Here is a 22,106-nt window from a genome sequence, read left to right on the forward strand (position 1 = left end):
CTCTGAGATCTGTAATAAAGGACTATGGTCACACCTTACAATATCTAGTCTGACTCTTTATTCAAGACAACAATATTCTAGTTAGGTAAGTAGGTAGATTGCAAGAACTTCGGTAGCAATACTGGGAGTAGCAGATGGGTTGGTAATTCTAGAAAGATGGTCCTGCAGTCTGGGAGTAGGAACATTGGCCAAGGTGTAACAGTCTTGGAGAATTGGGCGTGAGATTGTGGGGTGCAGTAGTACTGGGAAGGGGCTATCACAGTCTGGCAAAAGTTGGAAGGGATGGCAGTATAAATGGATGGGGTGCTGGTCTACAAGAACACTGGGGGAATTAACACATAGGCCTATGGGGCCCATGACCAAGGACTCCACCCAAATATGGGGCCTTGCCAGGGACACTGCAAATAAGCAGTTTCATTTAAGTGTAGTACATGTGATAGGTTTTCCTTTATTATTAATGCAGTGTGAATATTCTACAGGCCTATTTCTTCATACATTTTACCACACAATTGTGCTTAAATGGACTGGGTGGGGGAGGGGAAGGATTCTGCAGGGGTTGTGGAGTCCTGCAAAATTTTTTAATGTGGCTCTGAGGAAAGCAACCATGGAATGGGAAATGAGTGGCAATTGGCAAGCAGGAGGGAAGGTACAGGTGTTCAATGAGGAGTCGGGAGTGGTAATAGGAGAGTAGGGAGGAACGAATGATTACGCACAGGTCAGGTGATGTCATGAAGGGCGCTATATAAATGCAAGTCTTTTTAATGAACTCCCTTTGCTCCCAGCAGTGATCTGAGAAAACCTGTATTATTTAATATTGATACTGCCAGGTATTTATTTTAATATAGGTAGTTTTCCCCAGGTTACTGCTTTAAAAAAAAACCTTACTTATAAAATTTCCTCTCTCCAGGACTGGATCACTAGCTCTACCCGAGTTCATGGGATGCAAACTTTTACAAAAGATTTTTTCCCTTAAAGAAATGTTTAGTTTATTAACAATTTCCTTTCTAGAAAAGGGGGAGGGGGAAACTTAATAGGGGAAGGATAAAGAGTGACACAGGTACAACTTCCCAGGCCGGTACAGGGCATGTGTAAACATTACGCAAGGCCTCAGTCTGGACTGCTGCCGAAGACTCTCGCATGATTTTCTTCCGTAAGTTGCGAATCTGGCAACATTTCCGACTGGGAAGAATAGGGCTAATGGCTTCCCAAGTTCAAATGCCGCCGAAAGAGCAAACCACTCCCGGGAGGCCCGAAGCAATGAAAGTTTCAGGTACTCTTAACTTCATGTAAATTTCACGTAACTTTAAAAAAAAGCCAGGAGCAACTAGTATTGCCTTGAACTGGGGGAAGGGGGGGGGGCACAGTGGCGGTATTTGGGAGCAGGAGCATTAGCAGAGGCAGCCAGCCGCTGTTGATCAGTACCGAGCCATTGTCGCGATGCCGAGTGACTGCCTATGATGATGATAATGGTGATTGTCGCCGCAGCGCTCGTGCCGCTGCAAGGTCTCCCGGAGCTCGCGCTCACTCTGACTCTCTCCCCAGGACCTTCCAACTCCGGCCTGCGCAGCCGCTGAACACCCCGCCCGGGACGTTCCACCGCTGGAACCCGGCCGCTGTGTGGACAATAGACCATTCGTCAGCATTCGCGCATCAATTTTACTGAAACACTGACTAGCACGATGAGTTTATGTCATCCAACCCGATGTTGGGTCTGAAAAAAAACATGCTTGGATGTTTCTTTGTGACTTAAAAATCATATAAATGACTGCATCAGAAAAAAAGTGTGCAAATTAGTTTATAAAGAAATGCTACATATCAATAATATTCGTCGATTTCCCAAGGATATTAAGTCTTGGGTCTGGCACGTCTTATCATCATCATAGGCAGTCCCTCCAAATCGAGGAAGACTTGCTTCCACTCTAAAAATGAGTTCTCAGGTGACTACATTCCAATGCGGGAATTAGTCTCTGTCACAGGTGGGACCGACAGTGGTTGAAGGAAAGGGTGGGTGGGGAGTCTGGTTTGCTGCACGCTCCTTCTGCTGTTTGCTTGGTTTCTGCATGCTTTCAGTGACGAGACTCGAGGTGTTCCACGCCCTCTTGGATGCTCTTCCTCCACTTAGGGCGACCTTGGGCCAAGGATTCCCAGGTGCCGGTAGGGATGTTGCATTTTATCAAGGAGGCTTTGAGGATGTCCTTGAAACGTTTCCCCTGCCCACCTGGGACTCACTTGCCGTGTCGGAGTTCCGAGTAAAGCGCTTGCTTTGGGAGTCTCAGGTCGGGCATGCGGATGATGTGGCCCGCCCAACAGAGCTGGTTGAGTGAGGTCTGTGTTTGGAAGTTGGGCCTGAGCGAGAACACTGACATTGGTGCACCTATCCTCCCAGTGGATTTACAGGATCTTGCGGAGATAGTGCTGGTGGTACCTCTCCAGCGCTTTGAGGTGTCTACTGTATATGGTCCACGTCTTTGAGCCATATAGGAGGGCGGGTATCATTACTGCCCTGTAGACCATAAGCGTGATGCCAGGTTTGAGGTCCTGGTCTTCAAACACTCTTCCTCAGGCGACCGAAGGCTGTGTTGGCACACTGGAGGCGGTGTTGGACCTCGTCATCGATGTCTGCCCTTGCTAATGGTAGGCTCCTGAGATTTGGGAAATGGAACATGTTGTCCAAGGCTGCGCCGTGGATTTTGATGACCAGGGGGTAGTGCTGTGTGGCAGGGTCAGGTTGGTAGAGGAACTTTGTCTTCTGGATGTTTAGTGTAAGGCCAATGCTTTCGTACGCCTCGGTGAAGATGTTGACAATGGCTTGGAGTTCGGCCTCTGAGTGTGCGCAGACGCGTCGCACGTGCCAAGTTACTGTCACATTTGAATCTGATTGGTTTAATCATCACTGGTGGACACGCTGATTGGCTCAAATGTAAACGAGTAGGAAAACTTAGCAATCAGAAATCTTCAATCCACATCCATTTGTTTCAAAACTACCAGTTTGTAACTACAATAACAAAATGAACCAACCAATTGGTCCAACATTTTTTCTCATCTTTTGGCTGCCCTCTTTCCTCCTCGGGTAGGTGACTGCATAAGTTTTAAAGAAAATACAACTTATAATGAGAACAAATATATACAAACTGAAACATTTAAGCATATCCATAACAGTAACCAAATCAAGGGCCAAGGGTTTTTTTTTCTCGTTTTCTGCAGCTTACATTTTCCAGCTGAATCTTTTTCCTCCAAATACTTTTTCGACCTTTGAGTGGCCTCAGCGCTGCCTACCTGCCCTAAGTCCATGTTACTCACCCATAAGGTATGCTGCATCTCAATGGGGGCCAGAGTTGCCTATTCTTATTAGAGAGGGATGAAGAACCAGTACATCAGCATGAGGCTCACCCAAAACTTACTGATAGCAATGTTGTGGGAAGTTAAGAAAAGTTGTAATCATCAGAAGCAGTGTTGGCCTGAGATTTTTATCTTTGCATATTGCTGCAAGTTGACAGGAACTCATCAGGATGAGTTTGCTGTTGTGGATTGACAACAGTTCCTCTGTCTTGCTAGCTCAGTTTCTTAACAGACAAACTAACCTAACTCAACAAAAGTCACTGGATGTTTTGGATATAGCATTGTATCATGTTACTCATGGTGAGGAAGAGGCTATGTTGTGGGGAGACGTGTTGGTGTGTGGAAGTGGGAGAGTGGTGCAATCTCAGTGAAAAAAACTTGGAAAAAGTTTGTCTGAGATTTTCCCAGAGACTCTGAAGTTGGTGTCTGTTGATGGATTCCTAGAAAGTAAATAATGTTTCATCACTTACAGCTGCACTTGTAACAATACATAGGATTACATAGGGTATACGGCACAGAAACAGGCCATTCGGCCCAAGCAGTCCATGTCAGCATTTATGCGGCATTCGCGCCGCCTCCTGTCTTTCCTCATAGCCCTCTATTTCCTTCTCCCTCTTATTCGCTTCAACCACTCCCTGTGGTAGTGAGTTCCCCATTCTCACCACTCTTTGGGTAAAGAAATTTCTTCTGAATTGCCGATTGGATTTCTTGTGACTATCTTATATTGATGGCCTCTAGTTCTGCTCTTCCCCACAAGTGGAAACATTCTCTCTGTACCCACTCTATCAAAACCTTTCATAATTTTAAAGACATCTATTGGGTCACTCCAGCCTTTTTTCATCCTTTCCTGATAGGTATACCCTCGCATTTCTGGTACCATCCTTGTAAATCTGCTCTGCACACTCTCCAGTGCTTCTATATCCTTTTTATAATATGGCGACCAGAACCGCACGCAGTACGCTACGGGTGGTCTAACCAAGGTTCAATACAGATTCAGCATATCTTCCATACCTTTCAATTCTATTCTTCTAGAAATAAACCCTAGTGCTTGGTTTGTTTTTTTTATGGCTTTGCTAACCAGTGTCACAACTTTGAATGATTTGTGTATTTATACTCCCAAATCTCTTTGTTCCTCCAGCCCATCTAGACTTGTACCCTCCAAATAATAAGTGACCTCCCTATTCTTTCTACCACAATGTAATGCCTCACATTTATCTGTGTTGAATTTCATTTGCCAATTATATGCCCATTCTGCAAGTTTATTAATGTCTTCCTGTAATTTGTTGTCGTCCTCCTCAGTATTGACTATCCCCTTCCCCCCCCCCCCCCCCCTCCCCAATTTGATGTCATCCCCAAATTTAGAAATTGTTTTTGAATCCAAAGTCTAAATCATTAATGTAAATAGTGAACAGCAGTGGTCCCAGCATTGATCCTTGTGGAACACCACTACCCACCTTCTGCCACTGTGAATAGCTACCCTTTACACCTCTTCTGTGCTATCTGTCTTGGAGCCAGCTAGATATCCATTCTGCTACATGTCTCATCATCCAATGTCATGTCCACCTGTTCTATCTCCCTGGTAAATACTGAAGCGAAACAATGATTTAATATTTCTGCCATCTCTCTTGTTACCTGTGGTATTATTCTATCTATCCCTTAATGGCCCTATTCCCATCCCAACCTTCCTTTTTTAATGATGTGCCTGTAAAATATATTATTTTCTTTTATGGTCCTTGATAATTGAATTTTATAGTTCCTCTTTGCCTTCCTAATTGTTTTTCTCCTAATCTCTTCATATTCTCCCTTATCATGCACTCCCTTACCGTCTATCTACTTAATGTGTGCCTCTTTCCTTACCCTCAATTGTTCCCTTATGGCTTTATTCATCCATGGAGTCTCATTAGTGTTTAGTTTGTTCTTTCATTTTAGCAGAATATATTGTTCCTGCACACTGTTGAACACTGTTTTAAATGTTTCCCATTGTTCTACATCGTGGTTTGCTAATGTTGTTGCCCATTTTATTTTCCCAAGCTCTATTCTCAGCCCCTCGACATCAGCTTCTCTCCAATCTATTAACCTGGTTTTCGTCATACTTATGTCCTTCTCAATTATCAGCTTAAAGTGTATTATATTATGGTCACTATTGCCTAGATCTTCTCCTACTTTTACTTCTCTTATCTGCTTTGATTCATTCCCCATTACGAGATCCAATGTGGGGCCTTTAACATATTGAGTTAGAAAGGAGTCCTGTACACGAGACTCCCAAAACAAGCACTCCATTCCCTTATCCCCTTTACCTAACTCTTCTGTCCAATTAATATCTGGGTAGTTGAAATCCTCCCTGATTATTATTCTGTTTTTTACTCAATTCCCTAATTTGTCTGCATTTTTCTTCCTCCATCTCCCTTCCACTATTAGGTGGTCTGTAGAGTATGCCTGTTCCTTCTTGGGCAGTCCCTTGGCATCGATGATGACTTGCTTCCACACTAAAGCTGAGTCCTCAGGTGACTGAAGAGTCCAATGCAGGACCTACAGTCTCTGTCACAGGTGGGGCAGATGGTGGTTGGAGGAACGGGAGGTTGGGGTGCTTCGGTTGCTGCGAGCTCCTTCCGCTGTTGACGCTTGGCTTCAGCTTGCTCTCGGCAAAGAGACTCTAGGTGTTCAGCGCCTCCACGGATGCTTTTCCTCCACCTTGGGCGATCTTGGGCCAGGGATTCCCAGGTGTCGATGGGGATGTTGCACTTTTTCCAAGGAGGCTTTGAGGGTGTTCTTGAAGCATTTCCTCTGCCCACCTGGGATTCGCTTGCCATGTCGGAGCTCTGAGTAGAGCGCTTGTTTTAAGAGTCTCGTGCCAGGCGTGCGAAGGATGTGGCCCATCCAGTGGAGCTGATCGAGCGCGGTCAATGCTTCCATGCTGGGGATGTTGGCCTGAGCGAGGGCACTGACGTTGGTGTGCCTATCCTGCCAGTGGATTTGCAGTATCTTGCGGAGGCAATGTCGGTGGTACTTCTCCAGTGTTTTGAGGTGCCTGGTGTACATAGTCCATGTCTCTGAGACATATAGGAGGGTGGGTATAACCATGTAGACCATGAACTTGGTGCTGGGTTTGAGATCCTGGCCTTCAAACACGCTCTTCCTCAGGCGATCGATGGCTGCATTGGTACACTGGAGGTGGTGTTGACCTAGTTGTCGATGTCTGCCCTTGTTGACAGTAGGCTCCCGAGTTATGGAAAATGGTTCACGTTGTCCAAGGCCTCGTCGTGGATTTTGATAACCCGGGGGAGGGGGGGCAGGTTAGTAGAGGACCTTTCTCTTACAGATAAGGCCCATGCTCTCGTACACCACGCTGAAGGTGTTGACGATGCCTTGGAGTTTGGCCTCTGAGTGTGTGCAGATGCAAGCATTGTCTGCTTACTGTAATTCAATGATGGAGAATGGGACGACCTTGGATCTGGCCTGGAGGAAACGGAGGTTGAACAGATTCCCGTTTATCCTGTAATTTAGCTCCACTCCAGCCAGGAGCTTGCCGAGGGTGAGATGGAGCATGGCAGCAAGGAAGATCGAGAAGAGCGTTGGTGCAATGGCACAGCCTTGCTTGACTCCGGTCCGAACTTGGAATGGGTCTGTGGTAGATCCGTTGGTCAGGATCTCGGCTTGCATGTCATCGTGGAGCAGGCGGAGGATGGTGACAAATTTTTGAGGGCAGTCGAATCTCAGGACATTCAATAATTCCTCACTGTTGACGGTGTCGAAGACTTTTGTGAGGTCAAAGGCAGCCATATACAGGGTTGGTGCTGTTACCTGCATTTCTCTTGTATCTGCCGTATGGTGAAGATCATGCCTGTTCAGCTGTGACTCAGTGGGTAGCACTCTCGCCTCTGAGTCAGAAGGTTGTGGGTTCAAGTCCCACTTCAGGGACTTGGGTACTCAAAAATCTAGGCTGACAGTGCAGTGCTGGGGAAGTGCAGCACTGTCAGAGATGCCGTCTTTTGGATGAGATGTTAAACTCTCTCAAGTGGACATAAAAGATCCCATGGCACTGTTTTGAAGAAGAGCAGGGGGGGTTATTCCTGTCCAATATTTATCCCCCAATCAACATAACAAAAACAGATTATCTGGTCATTGTCACATTGCTGTTTTTGGGAGCTTGCTTGTGTGCAAATTGGCTGCCGCGTTTCTCACATTACAACTGTGACTACACTCCAAAAGTACTTTATTGGCTGTAAAGTGCTTTGAGATGTCTGGTGGTTGTGAAAGGCACTATATAAATCAAAATCTACCTTTCTTTTAGTGTGATTGATCCTTTCTTACCTTTTATCTCTATCCATATGGATTCTATTGTTTTGCTGATAGCTGCGTCACTTTTTTCTACTGCCATTATGCTATCCCTAATAAGTACAGCTACTCCACCTCCCCCTTTTCCTTCTATCTTTTCTAAATATGTTATAGCCTGCAATGTTTAATTCCCTGCCCTGATTTTTCTGCAGCCATGTCTCAGTAATCCCTACAATGTCTGGTTCCTCACAATGCACGATTGCCTCCAGCTCCCTTGTTTTATTACGGACATTGCGGTATTACTGTACAGGCATTTTAACTCATTATTAATGGGATTTGCTCTCTTTAGGTTTAACCATCTTTTTAGACAACTGTTCTATAACTATTTATTCCCTTGCCATCAATGTCCTCCCTTACTTTATTCTTTCCTATGCTATCTTTTCCTGTTTTGTTTATATTTAGGCTGGTTATGTTTCTTGTAGATTTCACCCCCCATATCTAACTAGTTTAAAGCTTTTGCCACCTCTCTATTTATTTACCCATTCTGCTAGGACACGGGTCCCATCTTGGTTCAGGTGGAGCCCATCCTATCGGTACAGCTCCTTCCTGCCCCAGAACTGGTGCCAGTGTCCCATTAAAAGGAACCCCTCTTTCCCACACCAGCCCTTAGCCACATGCTAATTTCCCTGATCTGTCTGTTTTTATGCTAATTTGCATGTGGCTCAGGCAATAATCCAGAGATTATTACTCTTGAGGTCCTGCTTTTTAATTTAGATCCTAACTCTTGATACTCCCTCAGCAGGACCTCCTCCCTGTTCCTACCTATGTCGTTTGTTCTAACATGGACCACGACAACTGGATTTACCCCCTCCCTTTCCAATTTTCTCTCCAGCCGCCGTGAGATATCCCTTACTCTAGCACCAGATAGGCAACACACCCTTTGGTATTCTTGTTCTTGGCTGCAGAAGACGCTATCTATCTCCCTAATTATAGAGTCCTCTATCGCTATCACATTTCTATTCTCTTTATCCCCTCCCGGACAGCCTTCTGAGCCGCGGTGCCTTGGTCTGCATTGTGGCTGTCCTCCCTTTCACCTTGTCCTCACAGGTAGCGAGTACATTGTACCTGTTGGACAGGACCAGTATCTGCCGGACCTCCTCCTCAACATCTCCTAAATCCCTGCTACCTGGCTCGCTAACGGTCACACACTCCCTTTCCTGAACCTGTGCGTTCCTTGGGGTGTGACTGCATTCTGGAACGTAAGTAATTGCTAATGCAATAATATCAAAGAACCAGGAAATGGAGAATTTAAACTGAAAAGCACAAGAAGTGTGACATACAGTTTACCCCTCAATTAGGTAAACTCTGATGTGTTACTGCACTGAGCTATGTCTGGTACTTAACCAGGTCTCTGGGTTTAGGTCTACATGTAGCAAATTTGTTTTGGGCCTTATGGCCAATGTGCAGTGCAGCAATATTTTTAGAATGCATCCATTAAATTATGGAGTATATATTTATTGATACTTGTCTCCTTTTTAAAAAAAAACACATTTTCCTTCCTCTCCTCAATTCCTCATGCTGTGCGCCATTACACATACACATTCTTCCCACCTCGTCCCCTTTTACAGTGGTGCTCTGCAACTCCCTTGTGGGAAATGTTCTGTCATGGTGTGGTATCTCCTTGAATGGTGTGGCTGAGATCTGGACACTGACGTGGGCATGCACAGACATGAACCCAGAATATTTTTCCAGTTAAGATCAGCATAACCCATGCTATTCTGTCTACATAAGAGAAGTATTTAAAAATGAAGGGTGTGGGGAAAAGACCGGATTATTGTAGGTAGCCCCAGTTGAAGAGCTGGCACTAGCAGGCTTGCCCTGGGCTAAATGGCCTCCTTCTGTGCTGTAATCTCTATGATAACAGTGGATGTTTGTTGTACTTTTGCCATTGTCAATGCTGCCATGTTTCCAATCAGTGGGGCCACGTGCAGAGATACTCAATTGTTCATTGGTAATTCGCTACTGGAGGAAAAAACCTTTTAATATACGGTAGCTGTGGTAACTGTCATGTGATCTCCAGGTCCTTTTCTGGTATTGGCTGTCTCCTTTCACTGTTGTCAAACCACCAGTATTACACTCAGCAACTGTAGGAAAAGTAGTAAATTTGATTCTTGTAAATAAAGAGCTATTATTTACTATACCCGATTCGGTGTCAAATTATTAAGAGTTTAAAACTTGGGGTTTTGCTAATGTTTATAAATTGTTGTAGCTTTGCTCTTGCGGCTTACGATGCCAACCGTACAATATGACTAAGATAGAGCTTTATAAATTGGTAACTGTCATTTTATCCTCCTTGTTGATCTCCCATGCCATTTCACATGTTAAGTCAGAGACTATGTATGCTCTCCCTCATCTTTCTCTGATTTTGTGTTGCTGTTTCTCTTTCAGCTGCTATTTTTCTCTAGTTGTCTTTGTTTCTGTTGCTTTCTCTGTCTTCTGCTTCTCTTTTAACATTTTTGTTTCTCACACTGTCATCTTCTATTTCAATTATTTTCTTTCAGTTGGGAGATGGTGGTGGGGATGGAAGCCTTCAATGACTGCATGATACATTTGGGGTGAGGATTACTGGGGGGGATGTGACTTTTAGTGGCTTCCTTTTCCCCCTTCTATCATCTGTGCTTCTCTCCACCCCCGACCCCATCCCCCTTCATCCAGCCTCTTGCTTCTAAAAAGGTATCTTATGCATTCACCTTCCTACTATCGCTTATGTTTCCTACCATACACCTTACCTCCGGAACCTGCCACTTCCACTTCCCTGGCATTTGGTCCCTGCAAGGGTACGTAGCAAGTGGCTGAACACTCTCAACCAGTTTTCTTCTCTCTCCTTTCCTTAAAGAACCCTGTTTGCTTTTAAAATTCCAGTTTAAAAAAAAATATATAACATTAGGAGGAAAGAAACTGTCTAACTGCCTTTCTCTCTGACCCCAGTCTGACCTCCTAAAACTTCTGAAATTCATCCTTGTGTTCAAAATTATTTGAAGAAAAGTTAAGAGCAGAAAGTGCTAGAAGCCGAAGAAGAATATTCCATAAATATAGCTTACTGGTGCATTCTGGGAAATTAGGTACATGGCACATGCTCCGACTGCACAATCCAAAATCTGCTCACTGCCACAGCTCTGCAAAAATATCAAGAGGCTGAGGCCTTCAAGTAAGAACTTAAATGAAGGCATTAAAATAGACCCATGGTAATTTTTAATGGACACATTTAATCATATTGTGACACGTGTAATATTTTGAACTTTATTTTTAAACTCTTATTTTGGGCATTAAAAATTTCAGTTTCTGGAGGGGAGAAAAATTATGAAAAAAATGTTTAGAAAGTGGTTAGTGGGAACCCAGTGGCCAGATTGCACAATCACAGTGATGAGTTTGCATTGGCAATACTCATGGTAAATGTGAGCAGTACTGTTTGCTTGGTTGATGTTACTCCTTGTATCGGGAAAGATAAGCATTGTGTAAATGGAACGCGAGTCTTTTATTAAAAAAAAATTGTGTAGGTTGCCTAAGAACTTACAATTGTCTTCATATTTTCTTAGATAGTTTTGCTTTATTATTATCTGGAACATTTGTGTTAGAAGTGTAACAGTACATTGGCCCTAAATAGTTTTACATTAAAATTTTACTGATCTTTGACTGTAGGCAAAATGAATGTATATTGTGCTGTTTGTGGCAGTATTTAGCCCAACTTATTTTGGTCTATAGCAATGAAGGAAAAGGGCTGTCACTTCTTTTTGAAGTGGTTATATGATATTTAATTTTTATAGATTTTTTTTTTAACTTGGAACATTTTTAGCTTTAATATACTTTATTCACTTAATTTTTAATGTTTTGAAATATTTATTCAAATGACCCCAATTAACCCATGGAAATTGCAGTTAATTATCACAAGTTTATATATCAGCTTTTGAATGTGAAGATGCCGTTTAATGCAAAATGTGACAAGTATAATGGGTGCAAACAGAAATGTCAGATGAATTTGCTGCACTTTTACCTTGCAACTAATTTTATGTTCTAAATATACTAAAATGAAAAGGAGAGCTGTATGGTATAGGAAGAATGGAACAATAACCACTTCAAAGTAAATTGCCCTCCTTTTGAATATGGGAAAAAACTTTAATTTCTTCAAATATTAATATACATTTTTGCTGTATAGCTATTGAAATAGATTATCTAAGCCATCACCCACACATTAAAATGATCACTGAATAGAATGTTAACAGGATAACAAAGTTTCTTGGGGGAGGGGAAGGAGTCTGCAGTGTTGATGGGGTTCAGCATTTAGTTTCTTGTGTTAATTCAAAAACTAGAAATGTGTGTGGTTTATACATCATTGGATACACAGACATCCTTCTGGACGAAGGACTTGTTTTTGTGTTCAAGTTGGAGAGCACACTGATAAATTTGTAATCCTTTTTTAAGAGAAATACTCATGTTTTACCACTTATGATTTGCAATTTTAATTTCTTATTCTAAAATAAATTATTGTATTTTGTTTGCATCATGTATGTTTGAATTCTGCACTTGTATATCTGCTTTGCTATTGCAGAAAAAATATCAATAGCCGCTGTTTCAGAGGTTTGTTTCAGAGGTACACGTTCACTTTCTGATCTCTGGGCTACTGTGGGCGTTAAGGATGCAGCACTCTGTCTATTCAGAGTGGAGTAACCTGATTTCTGATTTTAACTTTGTGGGTAACGATAGAAGAGGTGGGTCGAATGTGAGCACAAATTACATTATTCTAACATGTAATGAGAGCCATAATTATGCAGAGTCCAAAATAACGACTCTACACCAATAGATTGGAAACAGGCTAATGTGGTACCCATCTTCAAAAAGGTGACAAAACAACCACTGGCAACTACTGAACTATTAGTCTTGCTTCCAAAAGCTAGTATCCGTAAAAGTGACCATGAAGCTGTCAGATTGTCATAAAAACCCAAATGGTTCACTAATGTCCTTTTTAGGGAAGGAAACCTACTGTCCTTAGCCAGTCTGACAAAGTTATGATGGTGAAGTGGGAGCAGCTCCAAGGAAACTCAGTCATAGGGGCTAGAAATTCGTTTTCCAGTGAAAAATGGTATTTTTTCACCAAAATTACTGTTTTCGCTTCGCTACCATTCGTAGGCCGGAAATTCAACTTTTAATTTGCGCAGCTGTAAAAATCTTCATACTTTCTGCTGCTGGCAGGGCTGCACGACAGGTTTTACCCTGTCGGTATTTTGAGCACTGAATACGGGTGTGGAGAGAGCCAAATTTTTGGCAAAGACGCTATTTCGGGTCTTGCACGGCGGTGCTCCTCTTCCCAGCGGTACATGGAAAGTGCCACCACAAAACGTCACTGAATTTCCCGCTGACCAGGTTTTCGCCAAAAAGGGCGAATAGCACCAAAAACCTGGTCGCAAAATTGCCGAATTTCTAGCCCCTAGTTATAGACAGCTTAGCTAATTTCTTTCAAGTTATTGAGGCCCCACCCTGTTGTAGCATAACTTGTCTGTCATTGTGACCGGACAAGCATTTCTCACAACTTGCTGTCACCAGTATAATGCAGACACTACTTGCGGCATTTTAATGATCGGTTGCCTCTTCTAGTGGTTTTGCGGCACTTCCTGTCGGTGAACTTTGCATTCCCTATGAATCAGAAGCTGCAGCTTTCTGTTTTCCAGCCCCCTGCAGAGACTCTTGCTGTCTTAGATCGCTAGTAAGCAATGCAATTTATTTCTCCCCCAGCCAGTCTGGAAGTGGATATCATCAACACACTGCACTCCAGCTCAGCTCAATTCAAATGAAGCAACTTATAGAAATTAGATAAGTACGGTACATACATTGGAGCAGGAGTAGGCCATTCAGCTTCTTGAGCTTGTTCCACCATTTAATTAGATTATGGCTGATCTGTACCGCAACTCCTTTGTCCCATATCCCTTAATACCCTTACCGTAACAAAAAACTATCGATCTCGGTCTTGAAAGTATGAATTGACCCAGCATCCACAGCCTTTTGGAGGAGAGTGTTCCAGATTTCTACAACCCTTTGTGTGAAAAAGTGCTTCCTGATTTCACACACAATGCATAGGCTTGAATAAAACATAAGACAGTAAAAGGCCTGAAATTCCCCTGAGGTTCTACTGCTCTCCCGCCATAACTGGTGGGCAATTGATGGAATCTCTAGGGAAATGTAGTAAACAGCCATTTTCAGGCCATTTATGTTGTTTCACTGGAGGTTCCACCAGTCTGTACACTCTGCTCTTGACAGCACTAAATAGTGAGAGTGTCTTTTTACCAACAGCCTGTAATTCTAGTTCCAGCACACACTTTTGGTTCAATTTCACCCACAAACACCCTGACATCAAACCTTTCATGGATTAGCCTTACATGCTTATTTCTCTCATTAGTCTTTGAACTGTTTTGGACCAAACAATTCCTGACTTCAGGAACACCTTACTGTATGAAAGTTGAAGACAGAAGCACATCTCTTGGAAGCCAAGAGCCATTTTGAACCTTAGTTCTAAACTCTCAATGTAATTAATTCATATACATTAATATATGAAGCTAGTCATCCTGATGATACTTTACATCATTTGCACTGTACGGATGCCAGAAACAAGAGATGGGTTTTCATTATTGCTTGCAAAATAGGGTGGTTATGACATTGCTAAGTAAGGCCAGGTTTTGTCAAGGAGTGCTACATTACTACTACTACTACTACTACTACAACAACAACTAGCATTTATATAGCACCTTTAACAGTAAAACATCCCAAAGTGCTTAACTACCACATATTTACTATCACATATTCCAATAATTTTTACCACCTGTTTGCCCCGTGTTCTTAACAAACCAGTGACCTAAATACTTGTCACCGGATCAAGCTTGGTACTCTTTGTGGGCTCAAGTTTGCTTAGGAGTTGCTCTGTTTTTTTTTTGGAGCGACTAGATTTTTTTTTGAAGTATCTTTAAAAATTGCAATTTTGCCCATTTAATTTGCTCCAGTGTAAGTGAGTTAGTTAGGTTTTTTAGTTTTGTTTTTTTTTCAAAAGGGGGCGTTACCAGCCACTTGAGTCTGTTTTGGCCATTTAAGCAAGTTTAGACAGCTAAAAGCAGAAAAACCTTGTGGTGTTAAGAAATCAGCGCAGGTAGCCAGAGATAGAAGGGGAGGAGGTGGGGAAGTGAGAGGACCTTGCAAAGCACTAAACATCTTCACAACAACATTGAAGAAGCATAAGTACATTTAAAGCACCAAGCATTAAACAAAGCACAAAAATAAGCATTCAGTAACAAATTTAAAAAATACAAGGAAGCGGAGAGGACCTGCACCTAGCACCAAGACTTACAAAGCACAAAAAGTAATAAGCAATTAATTAACAAATTAAAAAATAGAAGGAACCCTGCACCTAAAGCACCGGACCAAAGTAATAAGCAATCAATCAATCAGTAACAAATAAAAACAAAGTAACCTTGTCCAAACTACTACTACACAATCCTGTTCAGTATCTTCAATAGCATTCTTTTGCTGGCTCCTACTTTATTCTAACCAATGGCTTATAAATACTCCGCACAATGTATAGACCAAGTGCAGTGCACTTACTCCATCCATTGTGTGGCCTTGTGAACATTGTCTGCATGATTTGTCTCAATGCTTCCCATTTGTTTCAGACATTGGACACCTAACCTAACCCAATCTACTACTTCTAAACTGATTCCCTTGTGGAAAACATCAGCATGCTAACCAGCTGCAGGGTTTCACTGACCACCTGCTGGGGTTCTGGTTCTCTCAGACCTCCTTTTACTGGTGTGGCTGGATAAGGCAGCGGGCCACCAATGAGGGAGCCCATTCAGCCAGGGCTGGGGGTGGCGTGCTTTGGGCTCCTCCCACACAGCTTGCAGAGCATCGCAGAGATTGTGGGGGCGAGGAGCTACTGCACATGCGCGCACACTCTAGCGCACATGTGCAGAGGTCCCGGCACTGCTTTCAGCGCCGGGACCTGGCTCCGCCCTCCACTGCTTGTGCTGTGCCACACGGGGAGAATACCGAGAAGTTTTTGGCACCGTTTTTCGTCTATAAAGTCGCTGCACCTCATGGAGATGCGCTGTTTTAACCAGAGGGGCAAACTTGGGACCCATAGAGTGGAGGTGAATGGGCAGATCAATGTTATTGACATCTCAGCATTGAGGATAGTGCATGATTTTTTTCCCCTTACTGGCAAATTCTATCTGTTTCTGTCTACTAGTACATTTATATAACCTCTCACAGCTTCTGGACATACAATGCTATGCACAAATTGTATAGGCTCTGTTATGTAGGGTACGGCAGCATAGTGGTTATGTTACTGGACTAGTAATCCAGAGGCCTGGACTAATGACATGAGTTCAAATCCCACCATGGCAGCTGGGGAATTTAAATTCAGTTAATTAAATAAATATGGAATTAAAAAGCTAGTATCAGTACTGGTGACCATGAAACTATCGGATTGTTGTAAAAATCCATCGGTTCACTAATCTGCCGTCTTCACCTGGTTTGGCCTATATGTGACTCCAGACCCACAGCAATGTGGTTGACTCTTAACAGCCCTCTGAAATGGCCTAGCAAGCCACTCAGTTAAGGGCATTTAGGAATGGGCAATAAATGCTGTCCTTGCCAGTGACACCCACATCTTGTGAATGAATTAAAAAGAAAACACCATAGTCAATTTGCACACAGCAAGTCCCACAAATAGATCAGTTAACGTGTTTTTGGTGGTATTGCTTGAGGGTAAAAAGTTGGCCAGGACTCTGGAAGAACTTCCTACTCTTTCAAGCTTCATTTGAAAGTTGTCACCTCCAGCAATGCAGCATCTCCTCAGTATTGCACTGTAATGACCCCCTAGATTGTGTGCTCAAGTCCTAGAGTGAATGCTAGTAATTTGAAAAAAAAACAACAGAAAATGCTGTAAACACTCAGCAGGTCATCACCATCGGTGGAAAGAATAGAAGAGTTAACATTTCAGGTACAAACACTTCATCAGAAGTGGAACAAATTACAGAGGAACAGCATTTAAAAAGAAACCGAAGAAAACACGCATGTACACTAATTTTATTGCTGCTTACCTTATAAAGCATAGTCCTTCAATCAAAAGAAAACATCTGACTAATTTACATTATTGTCCTTTATGACTGCTCTTCAATCACCTTTCTCCTTTCCCACTTTATACAGACATGTTTCTGCTTTCTGTTAATCCAAATGTATTAATGTTCCTGCAGTCAGCCATTATGGGATGCATGAGAGGGAGTAATTTTCTCTGCTAATTTCTCCCCCAGGACTGCACAATTCAAGACACTGGAATAGTGTGTGAGGAATTGGGGAATCTGCTATCATAATGGGGGATTTGGCAATGTGTCTTACACTTCAGTACAGGAATTAGTGCATTTACAGGTGCAGGACAAAGAGAGGACAAGTGGGTAATTTTCTCTGCTCTGTTCCTGGGGCATACTTATTTAATGGGTGCCAAGCAGAGGGAAAAGGAGTGGAGACCTGTGGCACCAGGGCTCCTTGCAATTGCCTATATACATCTTGGGGATTGTAATTGTATGGTAATGGGTGAGAGGAACATCATGATATCTTGTGCCTCATTTTCCTGGGTTTCCACTTGCGTGCAGGTGGAGAAGGGGAGGAAAGTTAGCTACGTTAATATTACGAAGGCAAAATACGAATATGAGAAGGGTTATCCCAGTGTCTTGGCCAACAATCCTCTCTCCTTTAACACCACCAAAAAAAACTATATTAGCTGCTCATTCATAATACTGTTTATGGGATCTTGCAATGTGGAAAATGACTGCTATGTCCACCTACAACAACAACTTGCATTGAAATAATGCCTTTAATAATATATTCTGCAAATAGTTGTGACTATGCTAAGTAATTAATTGTATATGAAACACATTGGGATGCTTCTGAGAGGCACTGTAAGATGCTAAAAATGCAGTGTGTTTTTTTCTTTAATGTTTATCAAGTAATTAGAATGAACAACTTTAGCATTGGTAATCACTGGTTGCAAATACAGTACTAACTATGGAAAATACATTTTTGTATGGGGTATCCTATGGGCAACATTACAGATGTTGTACTCTGTGGATGGGTCATTGTAAACTAGTTGTCAGGTTTATTCATTTGTAAAGCACAATAAAAATCACATCAGCTCTAAAATTGGCCTCAATTTAATTTCTGATCTTTGTTGTAACTCATTCAAATTGCTCCTGTAAAGAACACTTGCCTGTACTGCTGGTTACATGTATGCATCAATTTAGATGCATGTCATTGTAACCTGACGGTGGACTTGTCTCGAACCCTCTCTTTCCATACCCTTTTTATATGATCTACATTATGGCAGCCACTGACTGAGGTTTCATCAGCTAGGTGCTGTGCTGTTCATGTCGTTTTAAATTAAAATAATTTTCTTATGTAGATGTGCGTAGAATGTGAGCTAGCATAAGGGAACACCGTACCATGTGGAGCTGGTCTGCTGACTCTAGCCGGTATAACACAGCCAGCAAAAACCTCCTGTCTAACTGAGTCATTGGATTGCTAACCGCGCTCAAGGTTTAAGCCTCTCCTTTTGGCAAAGCCAGAGCCGGTCTAATCAGTAATCAGCATGCTGCAAAGGGCTTTGCAGTACTGCTGATTGCACCACTAGTTGGGGGAGGGGAGGGAGGCAGCATTGATCGTTGGTCATCTAAATTCACTCTCATACATGAGGGGGGAGCACAGGATACAGTAATGATTAACTTCACGCCTATTTCTGGGCTGTTATTACTTTGCACGGCAGTACCTGTATTCGTGTAACATACAATGTTTAGCATGATAGGTCCTGCAGCTTTTGTAGTAGTTCATCCTGCTGGCGAATGGGGGCGGTAGCCAGTGTTTCGAAGCACTGTAGTCCATACCTGTGCAGCCTGCAGAGATTTTGTGTTTAAACAATTTATTTTGTGCTTTTCAACTACAGCATCACGAGGAGATAATTACCATCTAGACTTAGTGACACTAGCCCCTCTTAACATGGATAATCAGAAGTTATAGCTTTCTTTTTTAAAAGGAAAAAAAAAAAATCAGAAAAAAATGTAGGTCTTCCAGTTATTTTAAAGCCATAAATTCTAAGGAAAATGCCATTTTCCTGTTTTGCATCTTCTGTGACTTGTACTTACTCGTTTTCTTGCTATTTGATTAACACGATGATAGAAAAGGGGTATGTTGTGCTTCTCGTTTTAATGCAGTGCCATTAAATATTCTATGTTTGGGAAACTTGAGACACGTCAGCTGTTGTGTGTAGTAAAATCTACATGAAGGACTGTCTACGTCATCGCACAGCGAACTGTACTAAAGGCTTGAATCTGTCCCGTGAGTCCTTTGATGCTGCTTAGCATTCAGCTCACATTGTGCTTTGTGCAGTGGCATGAAACGCAACAGAACGAAGATATACCCACAGGATTGCAGTAGGCTGATTACAGCAACTGTTCTCCAGGGTTTGCCTTGGCAACAGAAAGGTTGCTGGGATACAGTGCTATTTGAGGAGTGGGATAGATACCCAGCAGGATCACTCCTGTCAGTGGGAATGCTTTAGGTCTAGATTACAGATAGCTTCACTTTCATGTGGTGTTAAACATTCAAAAGGCTTGGGTTTTCTGGGAATTTTTAATCATATTGCTTCCAGGATCAAGCAGGAGTACTAGCAGCTTTCTTTTATCTCAGATAGAGAGTATCAGTCAAGTAATTATCTTCATTGGAGGGATGCAACCTGTTATGAGCATGTCTTTTTGCCGCAGTGCGCCTGGCTCATTACAATAACTCTCAAAATGCTGGTTGCACAGAAGCACTGATTCCTGTAGAATTACTTTTTATTTGGAACACAGATTAGCAAAGAACATTTAGATTTGAGAACTATAGTGATATGAATACTGTAACTTTACATTTCTTACAACATTATTCTAATGTATAATGTGCACATAAAATCCAATTTAATTCACAGATTGAGAGATGTTAACTTGAAGATTTGTGTACTATTAATCACAAGGACTGTTAAATTAAGTTCCAACAATATATGTTAATCATTTGTGCCAATTTCCCCATAAATACATAAATGATAAACAAAATTCAGGAATGTAGGCAAATGTTGAAGTTCCAATTACATAGTGTTAAAGTCATAAAATGTATATTTCTACATTAACATGGGTTGCAACCTTTGAAAATAGAATCTTCATTTTAAACACGATGCAAATTATACATTTAAGATTGTTTTCCTTTTAAGAGTTACATATATTTTCACAATTATATTATTTGTATTTTAGTTTTTTTTTAATGTCTCCATCTCTGTTTAAGCTATCTATACCAAACGTGTGCCCTTGACTAAAGAGGGACTGTAGTGTGTGGGTGATCTGGGTTAGGGCCTCTTTCAGTGCTTCTCTTGATCTGGCTTATGATGGACGTAGTACAGTGGACCAGCGTGACTCAACCTTTGATCTTATTGTTTTCCTCTCCTTGTCTACGCTGAGGCACCTTGCTCCTGTTTGGTGCCTAAGGTAAGTAACTTACCCTGAGGTGAATCATCGGCTCATTCTACAATTGGGTAATGCATCTAATTGAACCACCAATGTGCAAAGCCACCATATTGATTTTTCAAATGCATTTTAACAAAAATAACTCTTAATTTGCCTTTTTTAATTTTGAAAAATTAGAACTGAATGCATTAGGAGCAGCTTATCTAAGTGCCTTGATCTTTAATTTCACTATTTTGTAGATATAAGTAGGATTTTAAAAGTCTGACATTATTATTATTTATTATTATTATAAATAATTATTTCAGGTGGTATGTGCATCATAGGAAATATTATTCGAGTATATAACAGAGTTTATATTTTATTGGTTTCTTACCTGCCTTCCAATCCACTGTTGGGTAAAGAAAGAAAATAAAGAACTTGTATTTATATAGCGCCTTTCACAACCTCAGGGCGCCCAAAGCGCTTTACAGCCCATTTTGAAGTGTAATCACTGTTGTAATGTAGAACATTTATTGTGGATTAAGATTTGGAATACAAACAATGATGGCTGTATTCTATTTGAGGATACTTTATATGTTGCAAATGCAAAAATCATTTAAAATTGACACTACCCTATGGTCATACCATAAATCCACTCAAATGTTTTTAATATCCCTTGACCAAGAGGGAAGGTGGGTGCACTGAAGCTGTTCATATGGTTAGTACATATGCCACGTCTGAGACCACTGCAGAGTTATAGAGGCTTCACTATGTTTTGGGCAATAGCCCAGCAAGGATAAATAAATTTACAGGGAAAAATATGATTTCCCTACACTAGAAGTGATGCAAAGCAATTTCCTGGATACAGCTCTGATGAGGAGAAGCAGATTGTCCCACTTATGCTCTTGGGTGAGATTGTGTTTTTTCACATCATCTTTGTTCCACTCAACCAAAATAAACAAAATACTCTACAACATGATCTATAATTATAACCACAAAAATAAAGATGAATCGGTTTCTAAAATAGACATAAGCTTGAAAATAAAATGCTAAAATAACTTTGCATTTAAAAACTGGAAAGCACAGCGGTCCATTAGCTGTGGCACTGCAATACTGGGACAATGATTAGGGAGATCAGAGTTTGCATTCTACTTCGTTTTTTTTTGGGAGAGTGCCTCAATGGCACCTGCAAACCGCTTGGTAGGTGTACTGTACTGTGGAACAAAATGTTTGGAACATGTGTTGTGTGGTGACCAAATTAATTACAAAGTTTATGTGTTTGAAATAAAGGTCTTATTATCAAGAGATAACTGCAAGCTTGTGGTATTAAATTGAATTCTGTAATATGAGTAATTTGAGATGACGTGATAAGTGTAACATGACTGAAAGGGAAAAAGGTGACTTTGGATCTTTGGTTCCCAAAGCTCTCCACCATTAGGGTTTAACTCGTGCCAATTTTGGGTCTGTTGTAGACTAACTATTAGAGATTTATTGCTATGGTTAGTCAACAATTCCAGTATCACTATCATGTGACTACCAGATGGTAGAAGACACACTAGATGGATCTTGGTCCTTTTTCGTCTAGTAATTCGTATGTTCCTAACCTTAATCTAAACCTACAATTTTGGAAAAGCTGTGGCCCTGAAAAAGCTGGGTTTGGGAAGAATGGAAATGGGCATTTGGGGCAGATCCTAGTTCAGTCTGGATTCCAGGCTGATCAAAGTGCTCCCTTAAATTTCACACATCCCCTACATCAAGGGGGCTTGTCTGGGCGAGTTCTGAGAAATTCCACCCATTCTGTTTTTTTATAAGGCCTTGGGAACACATGCCAGCCGACGGGTTTCCCTGAAGGCATTACAAATAGCCATAAACGTTATTATGGAAAGGTAATTGATCTCTAGGAACAGTTATCTTCCACAAGGAGCTTGCTTG

General features: G+C 41.7%; 1 protein-coding gene across 2 annotated transcripts in view; it reads left to right on the forward strand.

Moving 5' to 3' along the window:
* The first annotated feature begins 857 nt into the window (after nt 1–857).
* Nucleotides 858–22,106, forward strand: part of msraa (methionine sulfoxide reductase Aa) — a 488,132-nt gene continuing 466,883 nt past the window's right edge. Inside the window, exon 1 of one of the 2 annotated variants that reach the window (XM_070884418.1) lies at nt 858–1,270. In XM_070884418.1, coding sequence (XP_070740519.1) covers nt 1,138–1,270 — 133 coding nt within the window. In that variant the 5' untranslated portion in view covers nt 858–1,137. The remainder of the gene's footprint in view (nt 1,271–22,106) is intronic. The other variant, XM_070884417.1, reaches the window with a different exon arrangement.

Source organism: Pristiophorus japonicus, chromosome 7 (assembly GCF_044704955.1).
Source record: "Pristiophorus japonicus isolate sPriJap1 chromosome 7, sPriJap1.hap1, whole genome shotgun sequence".
NCBI classification, from domain to species: domain Eukaryota; kingdom Metazoa; phylum Chordata; class Chondrichthyes; family Pristiophoridae; genus Pristiophorus; species Pristiophorus japonicus.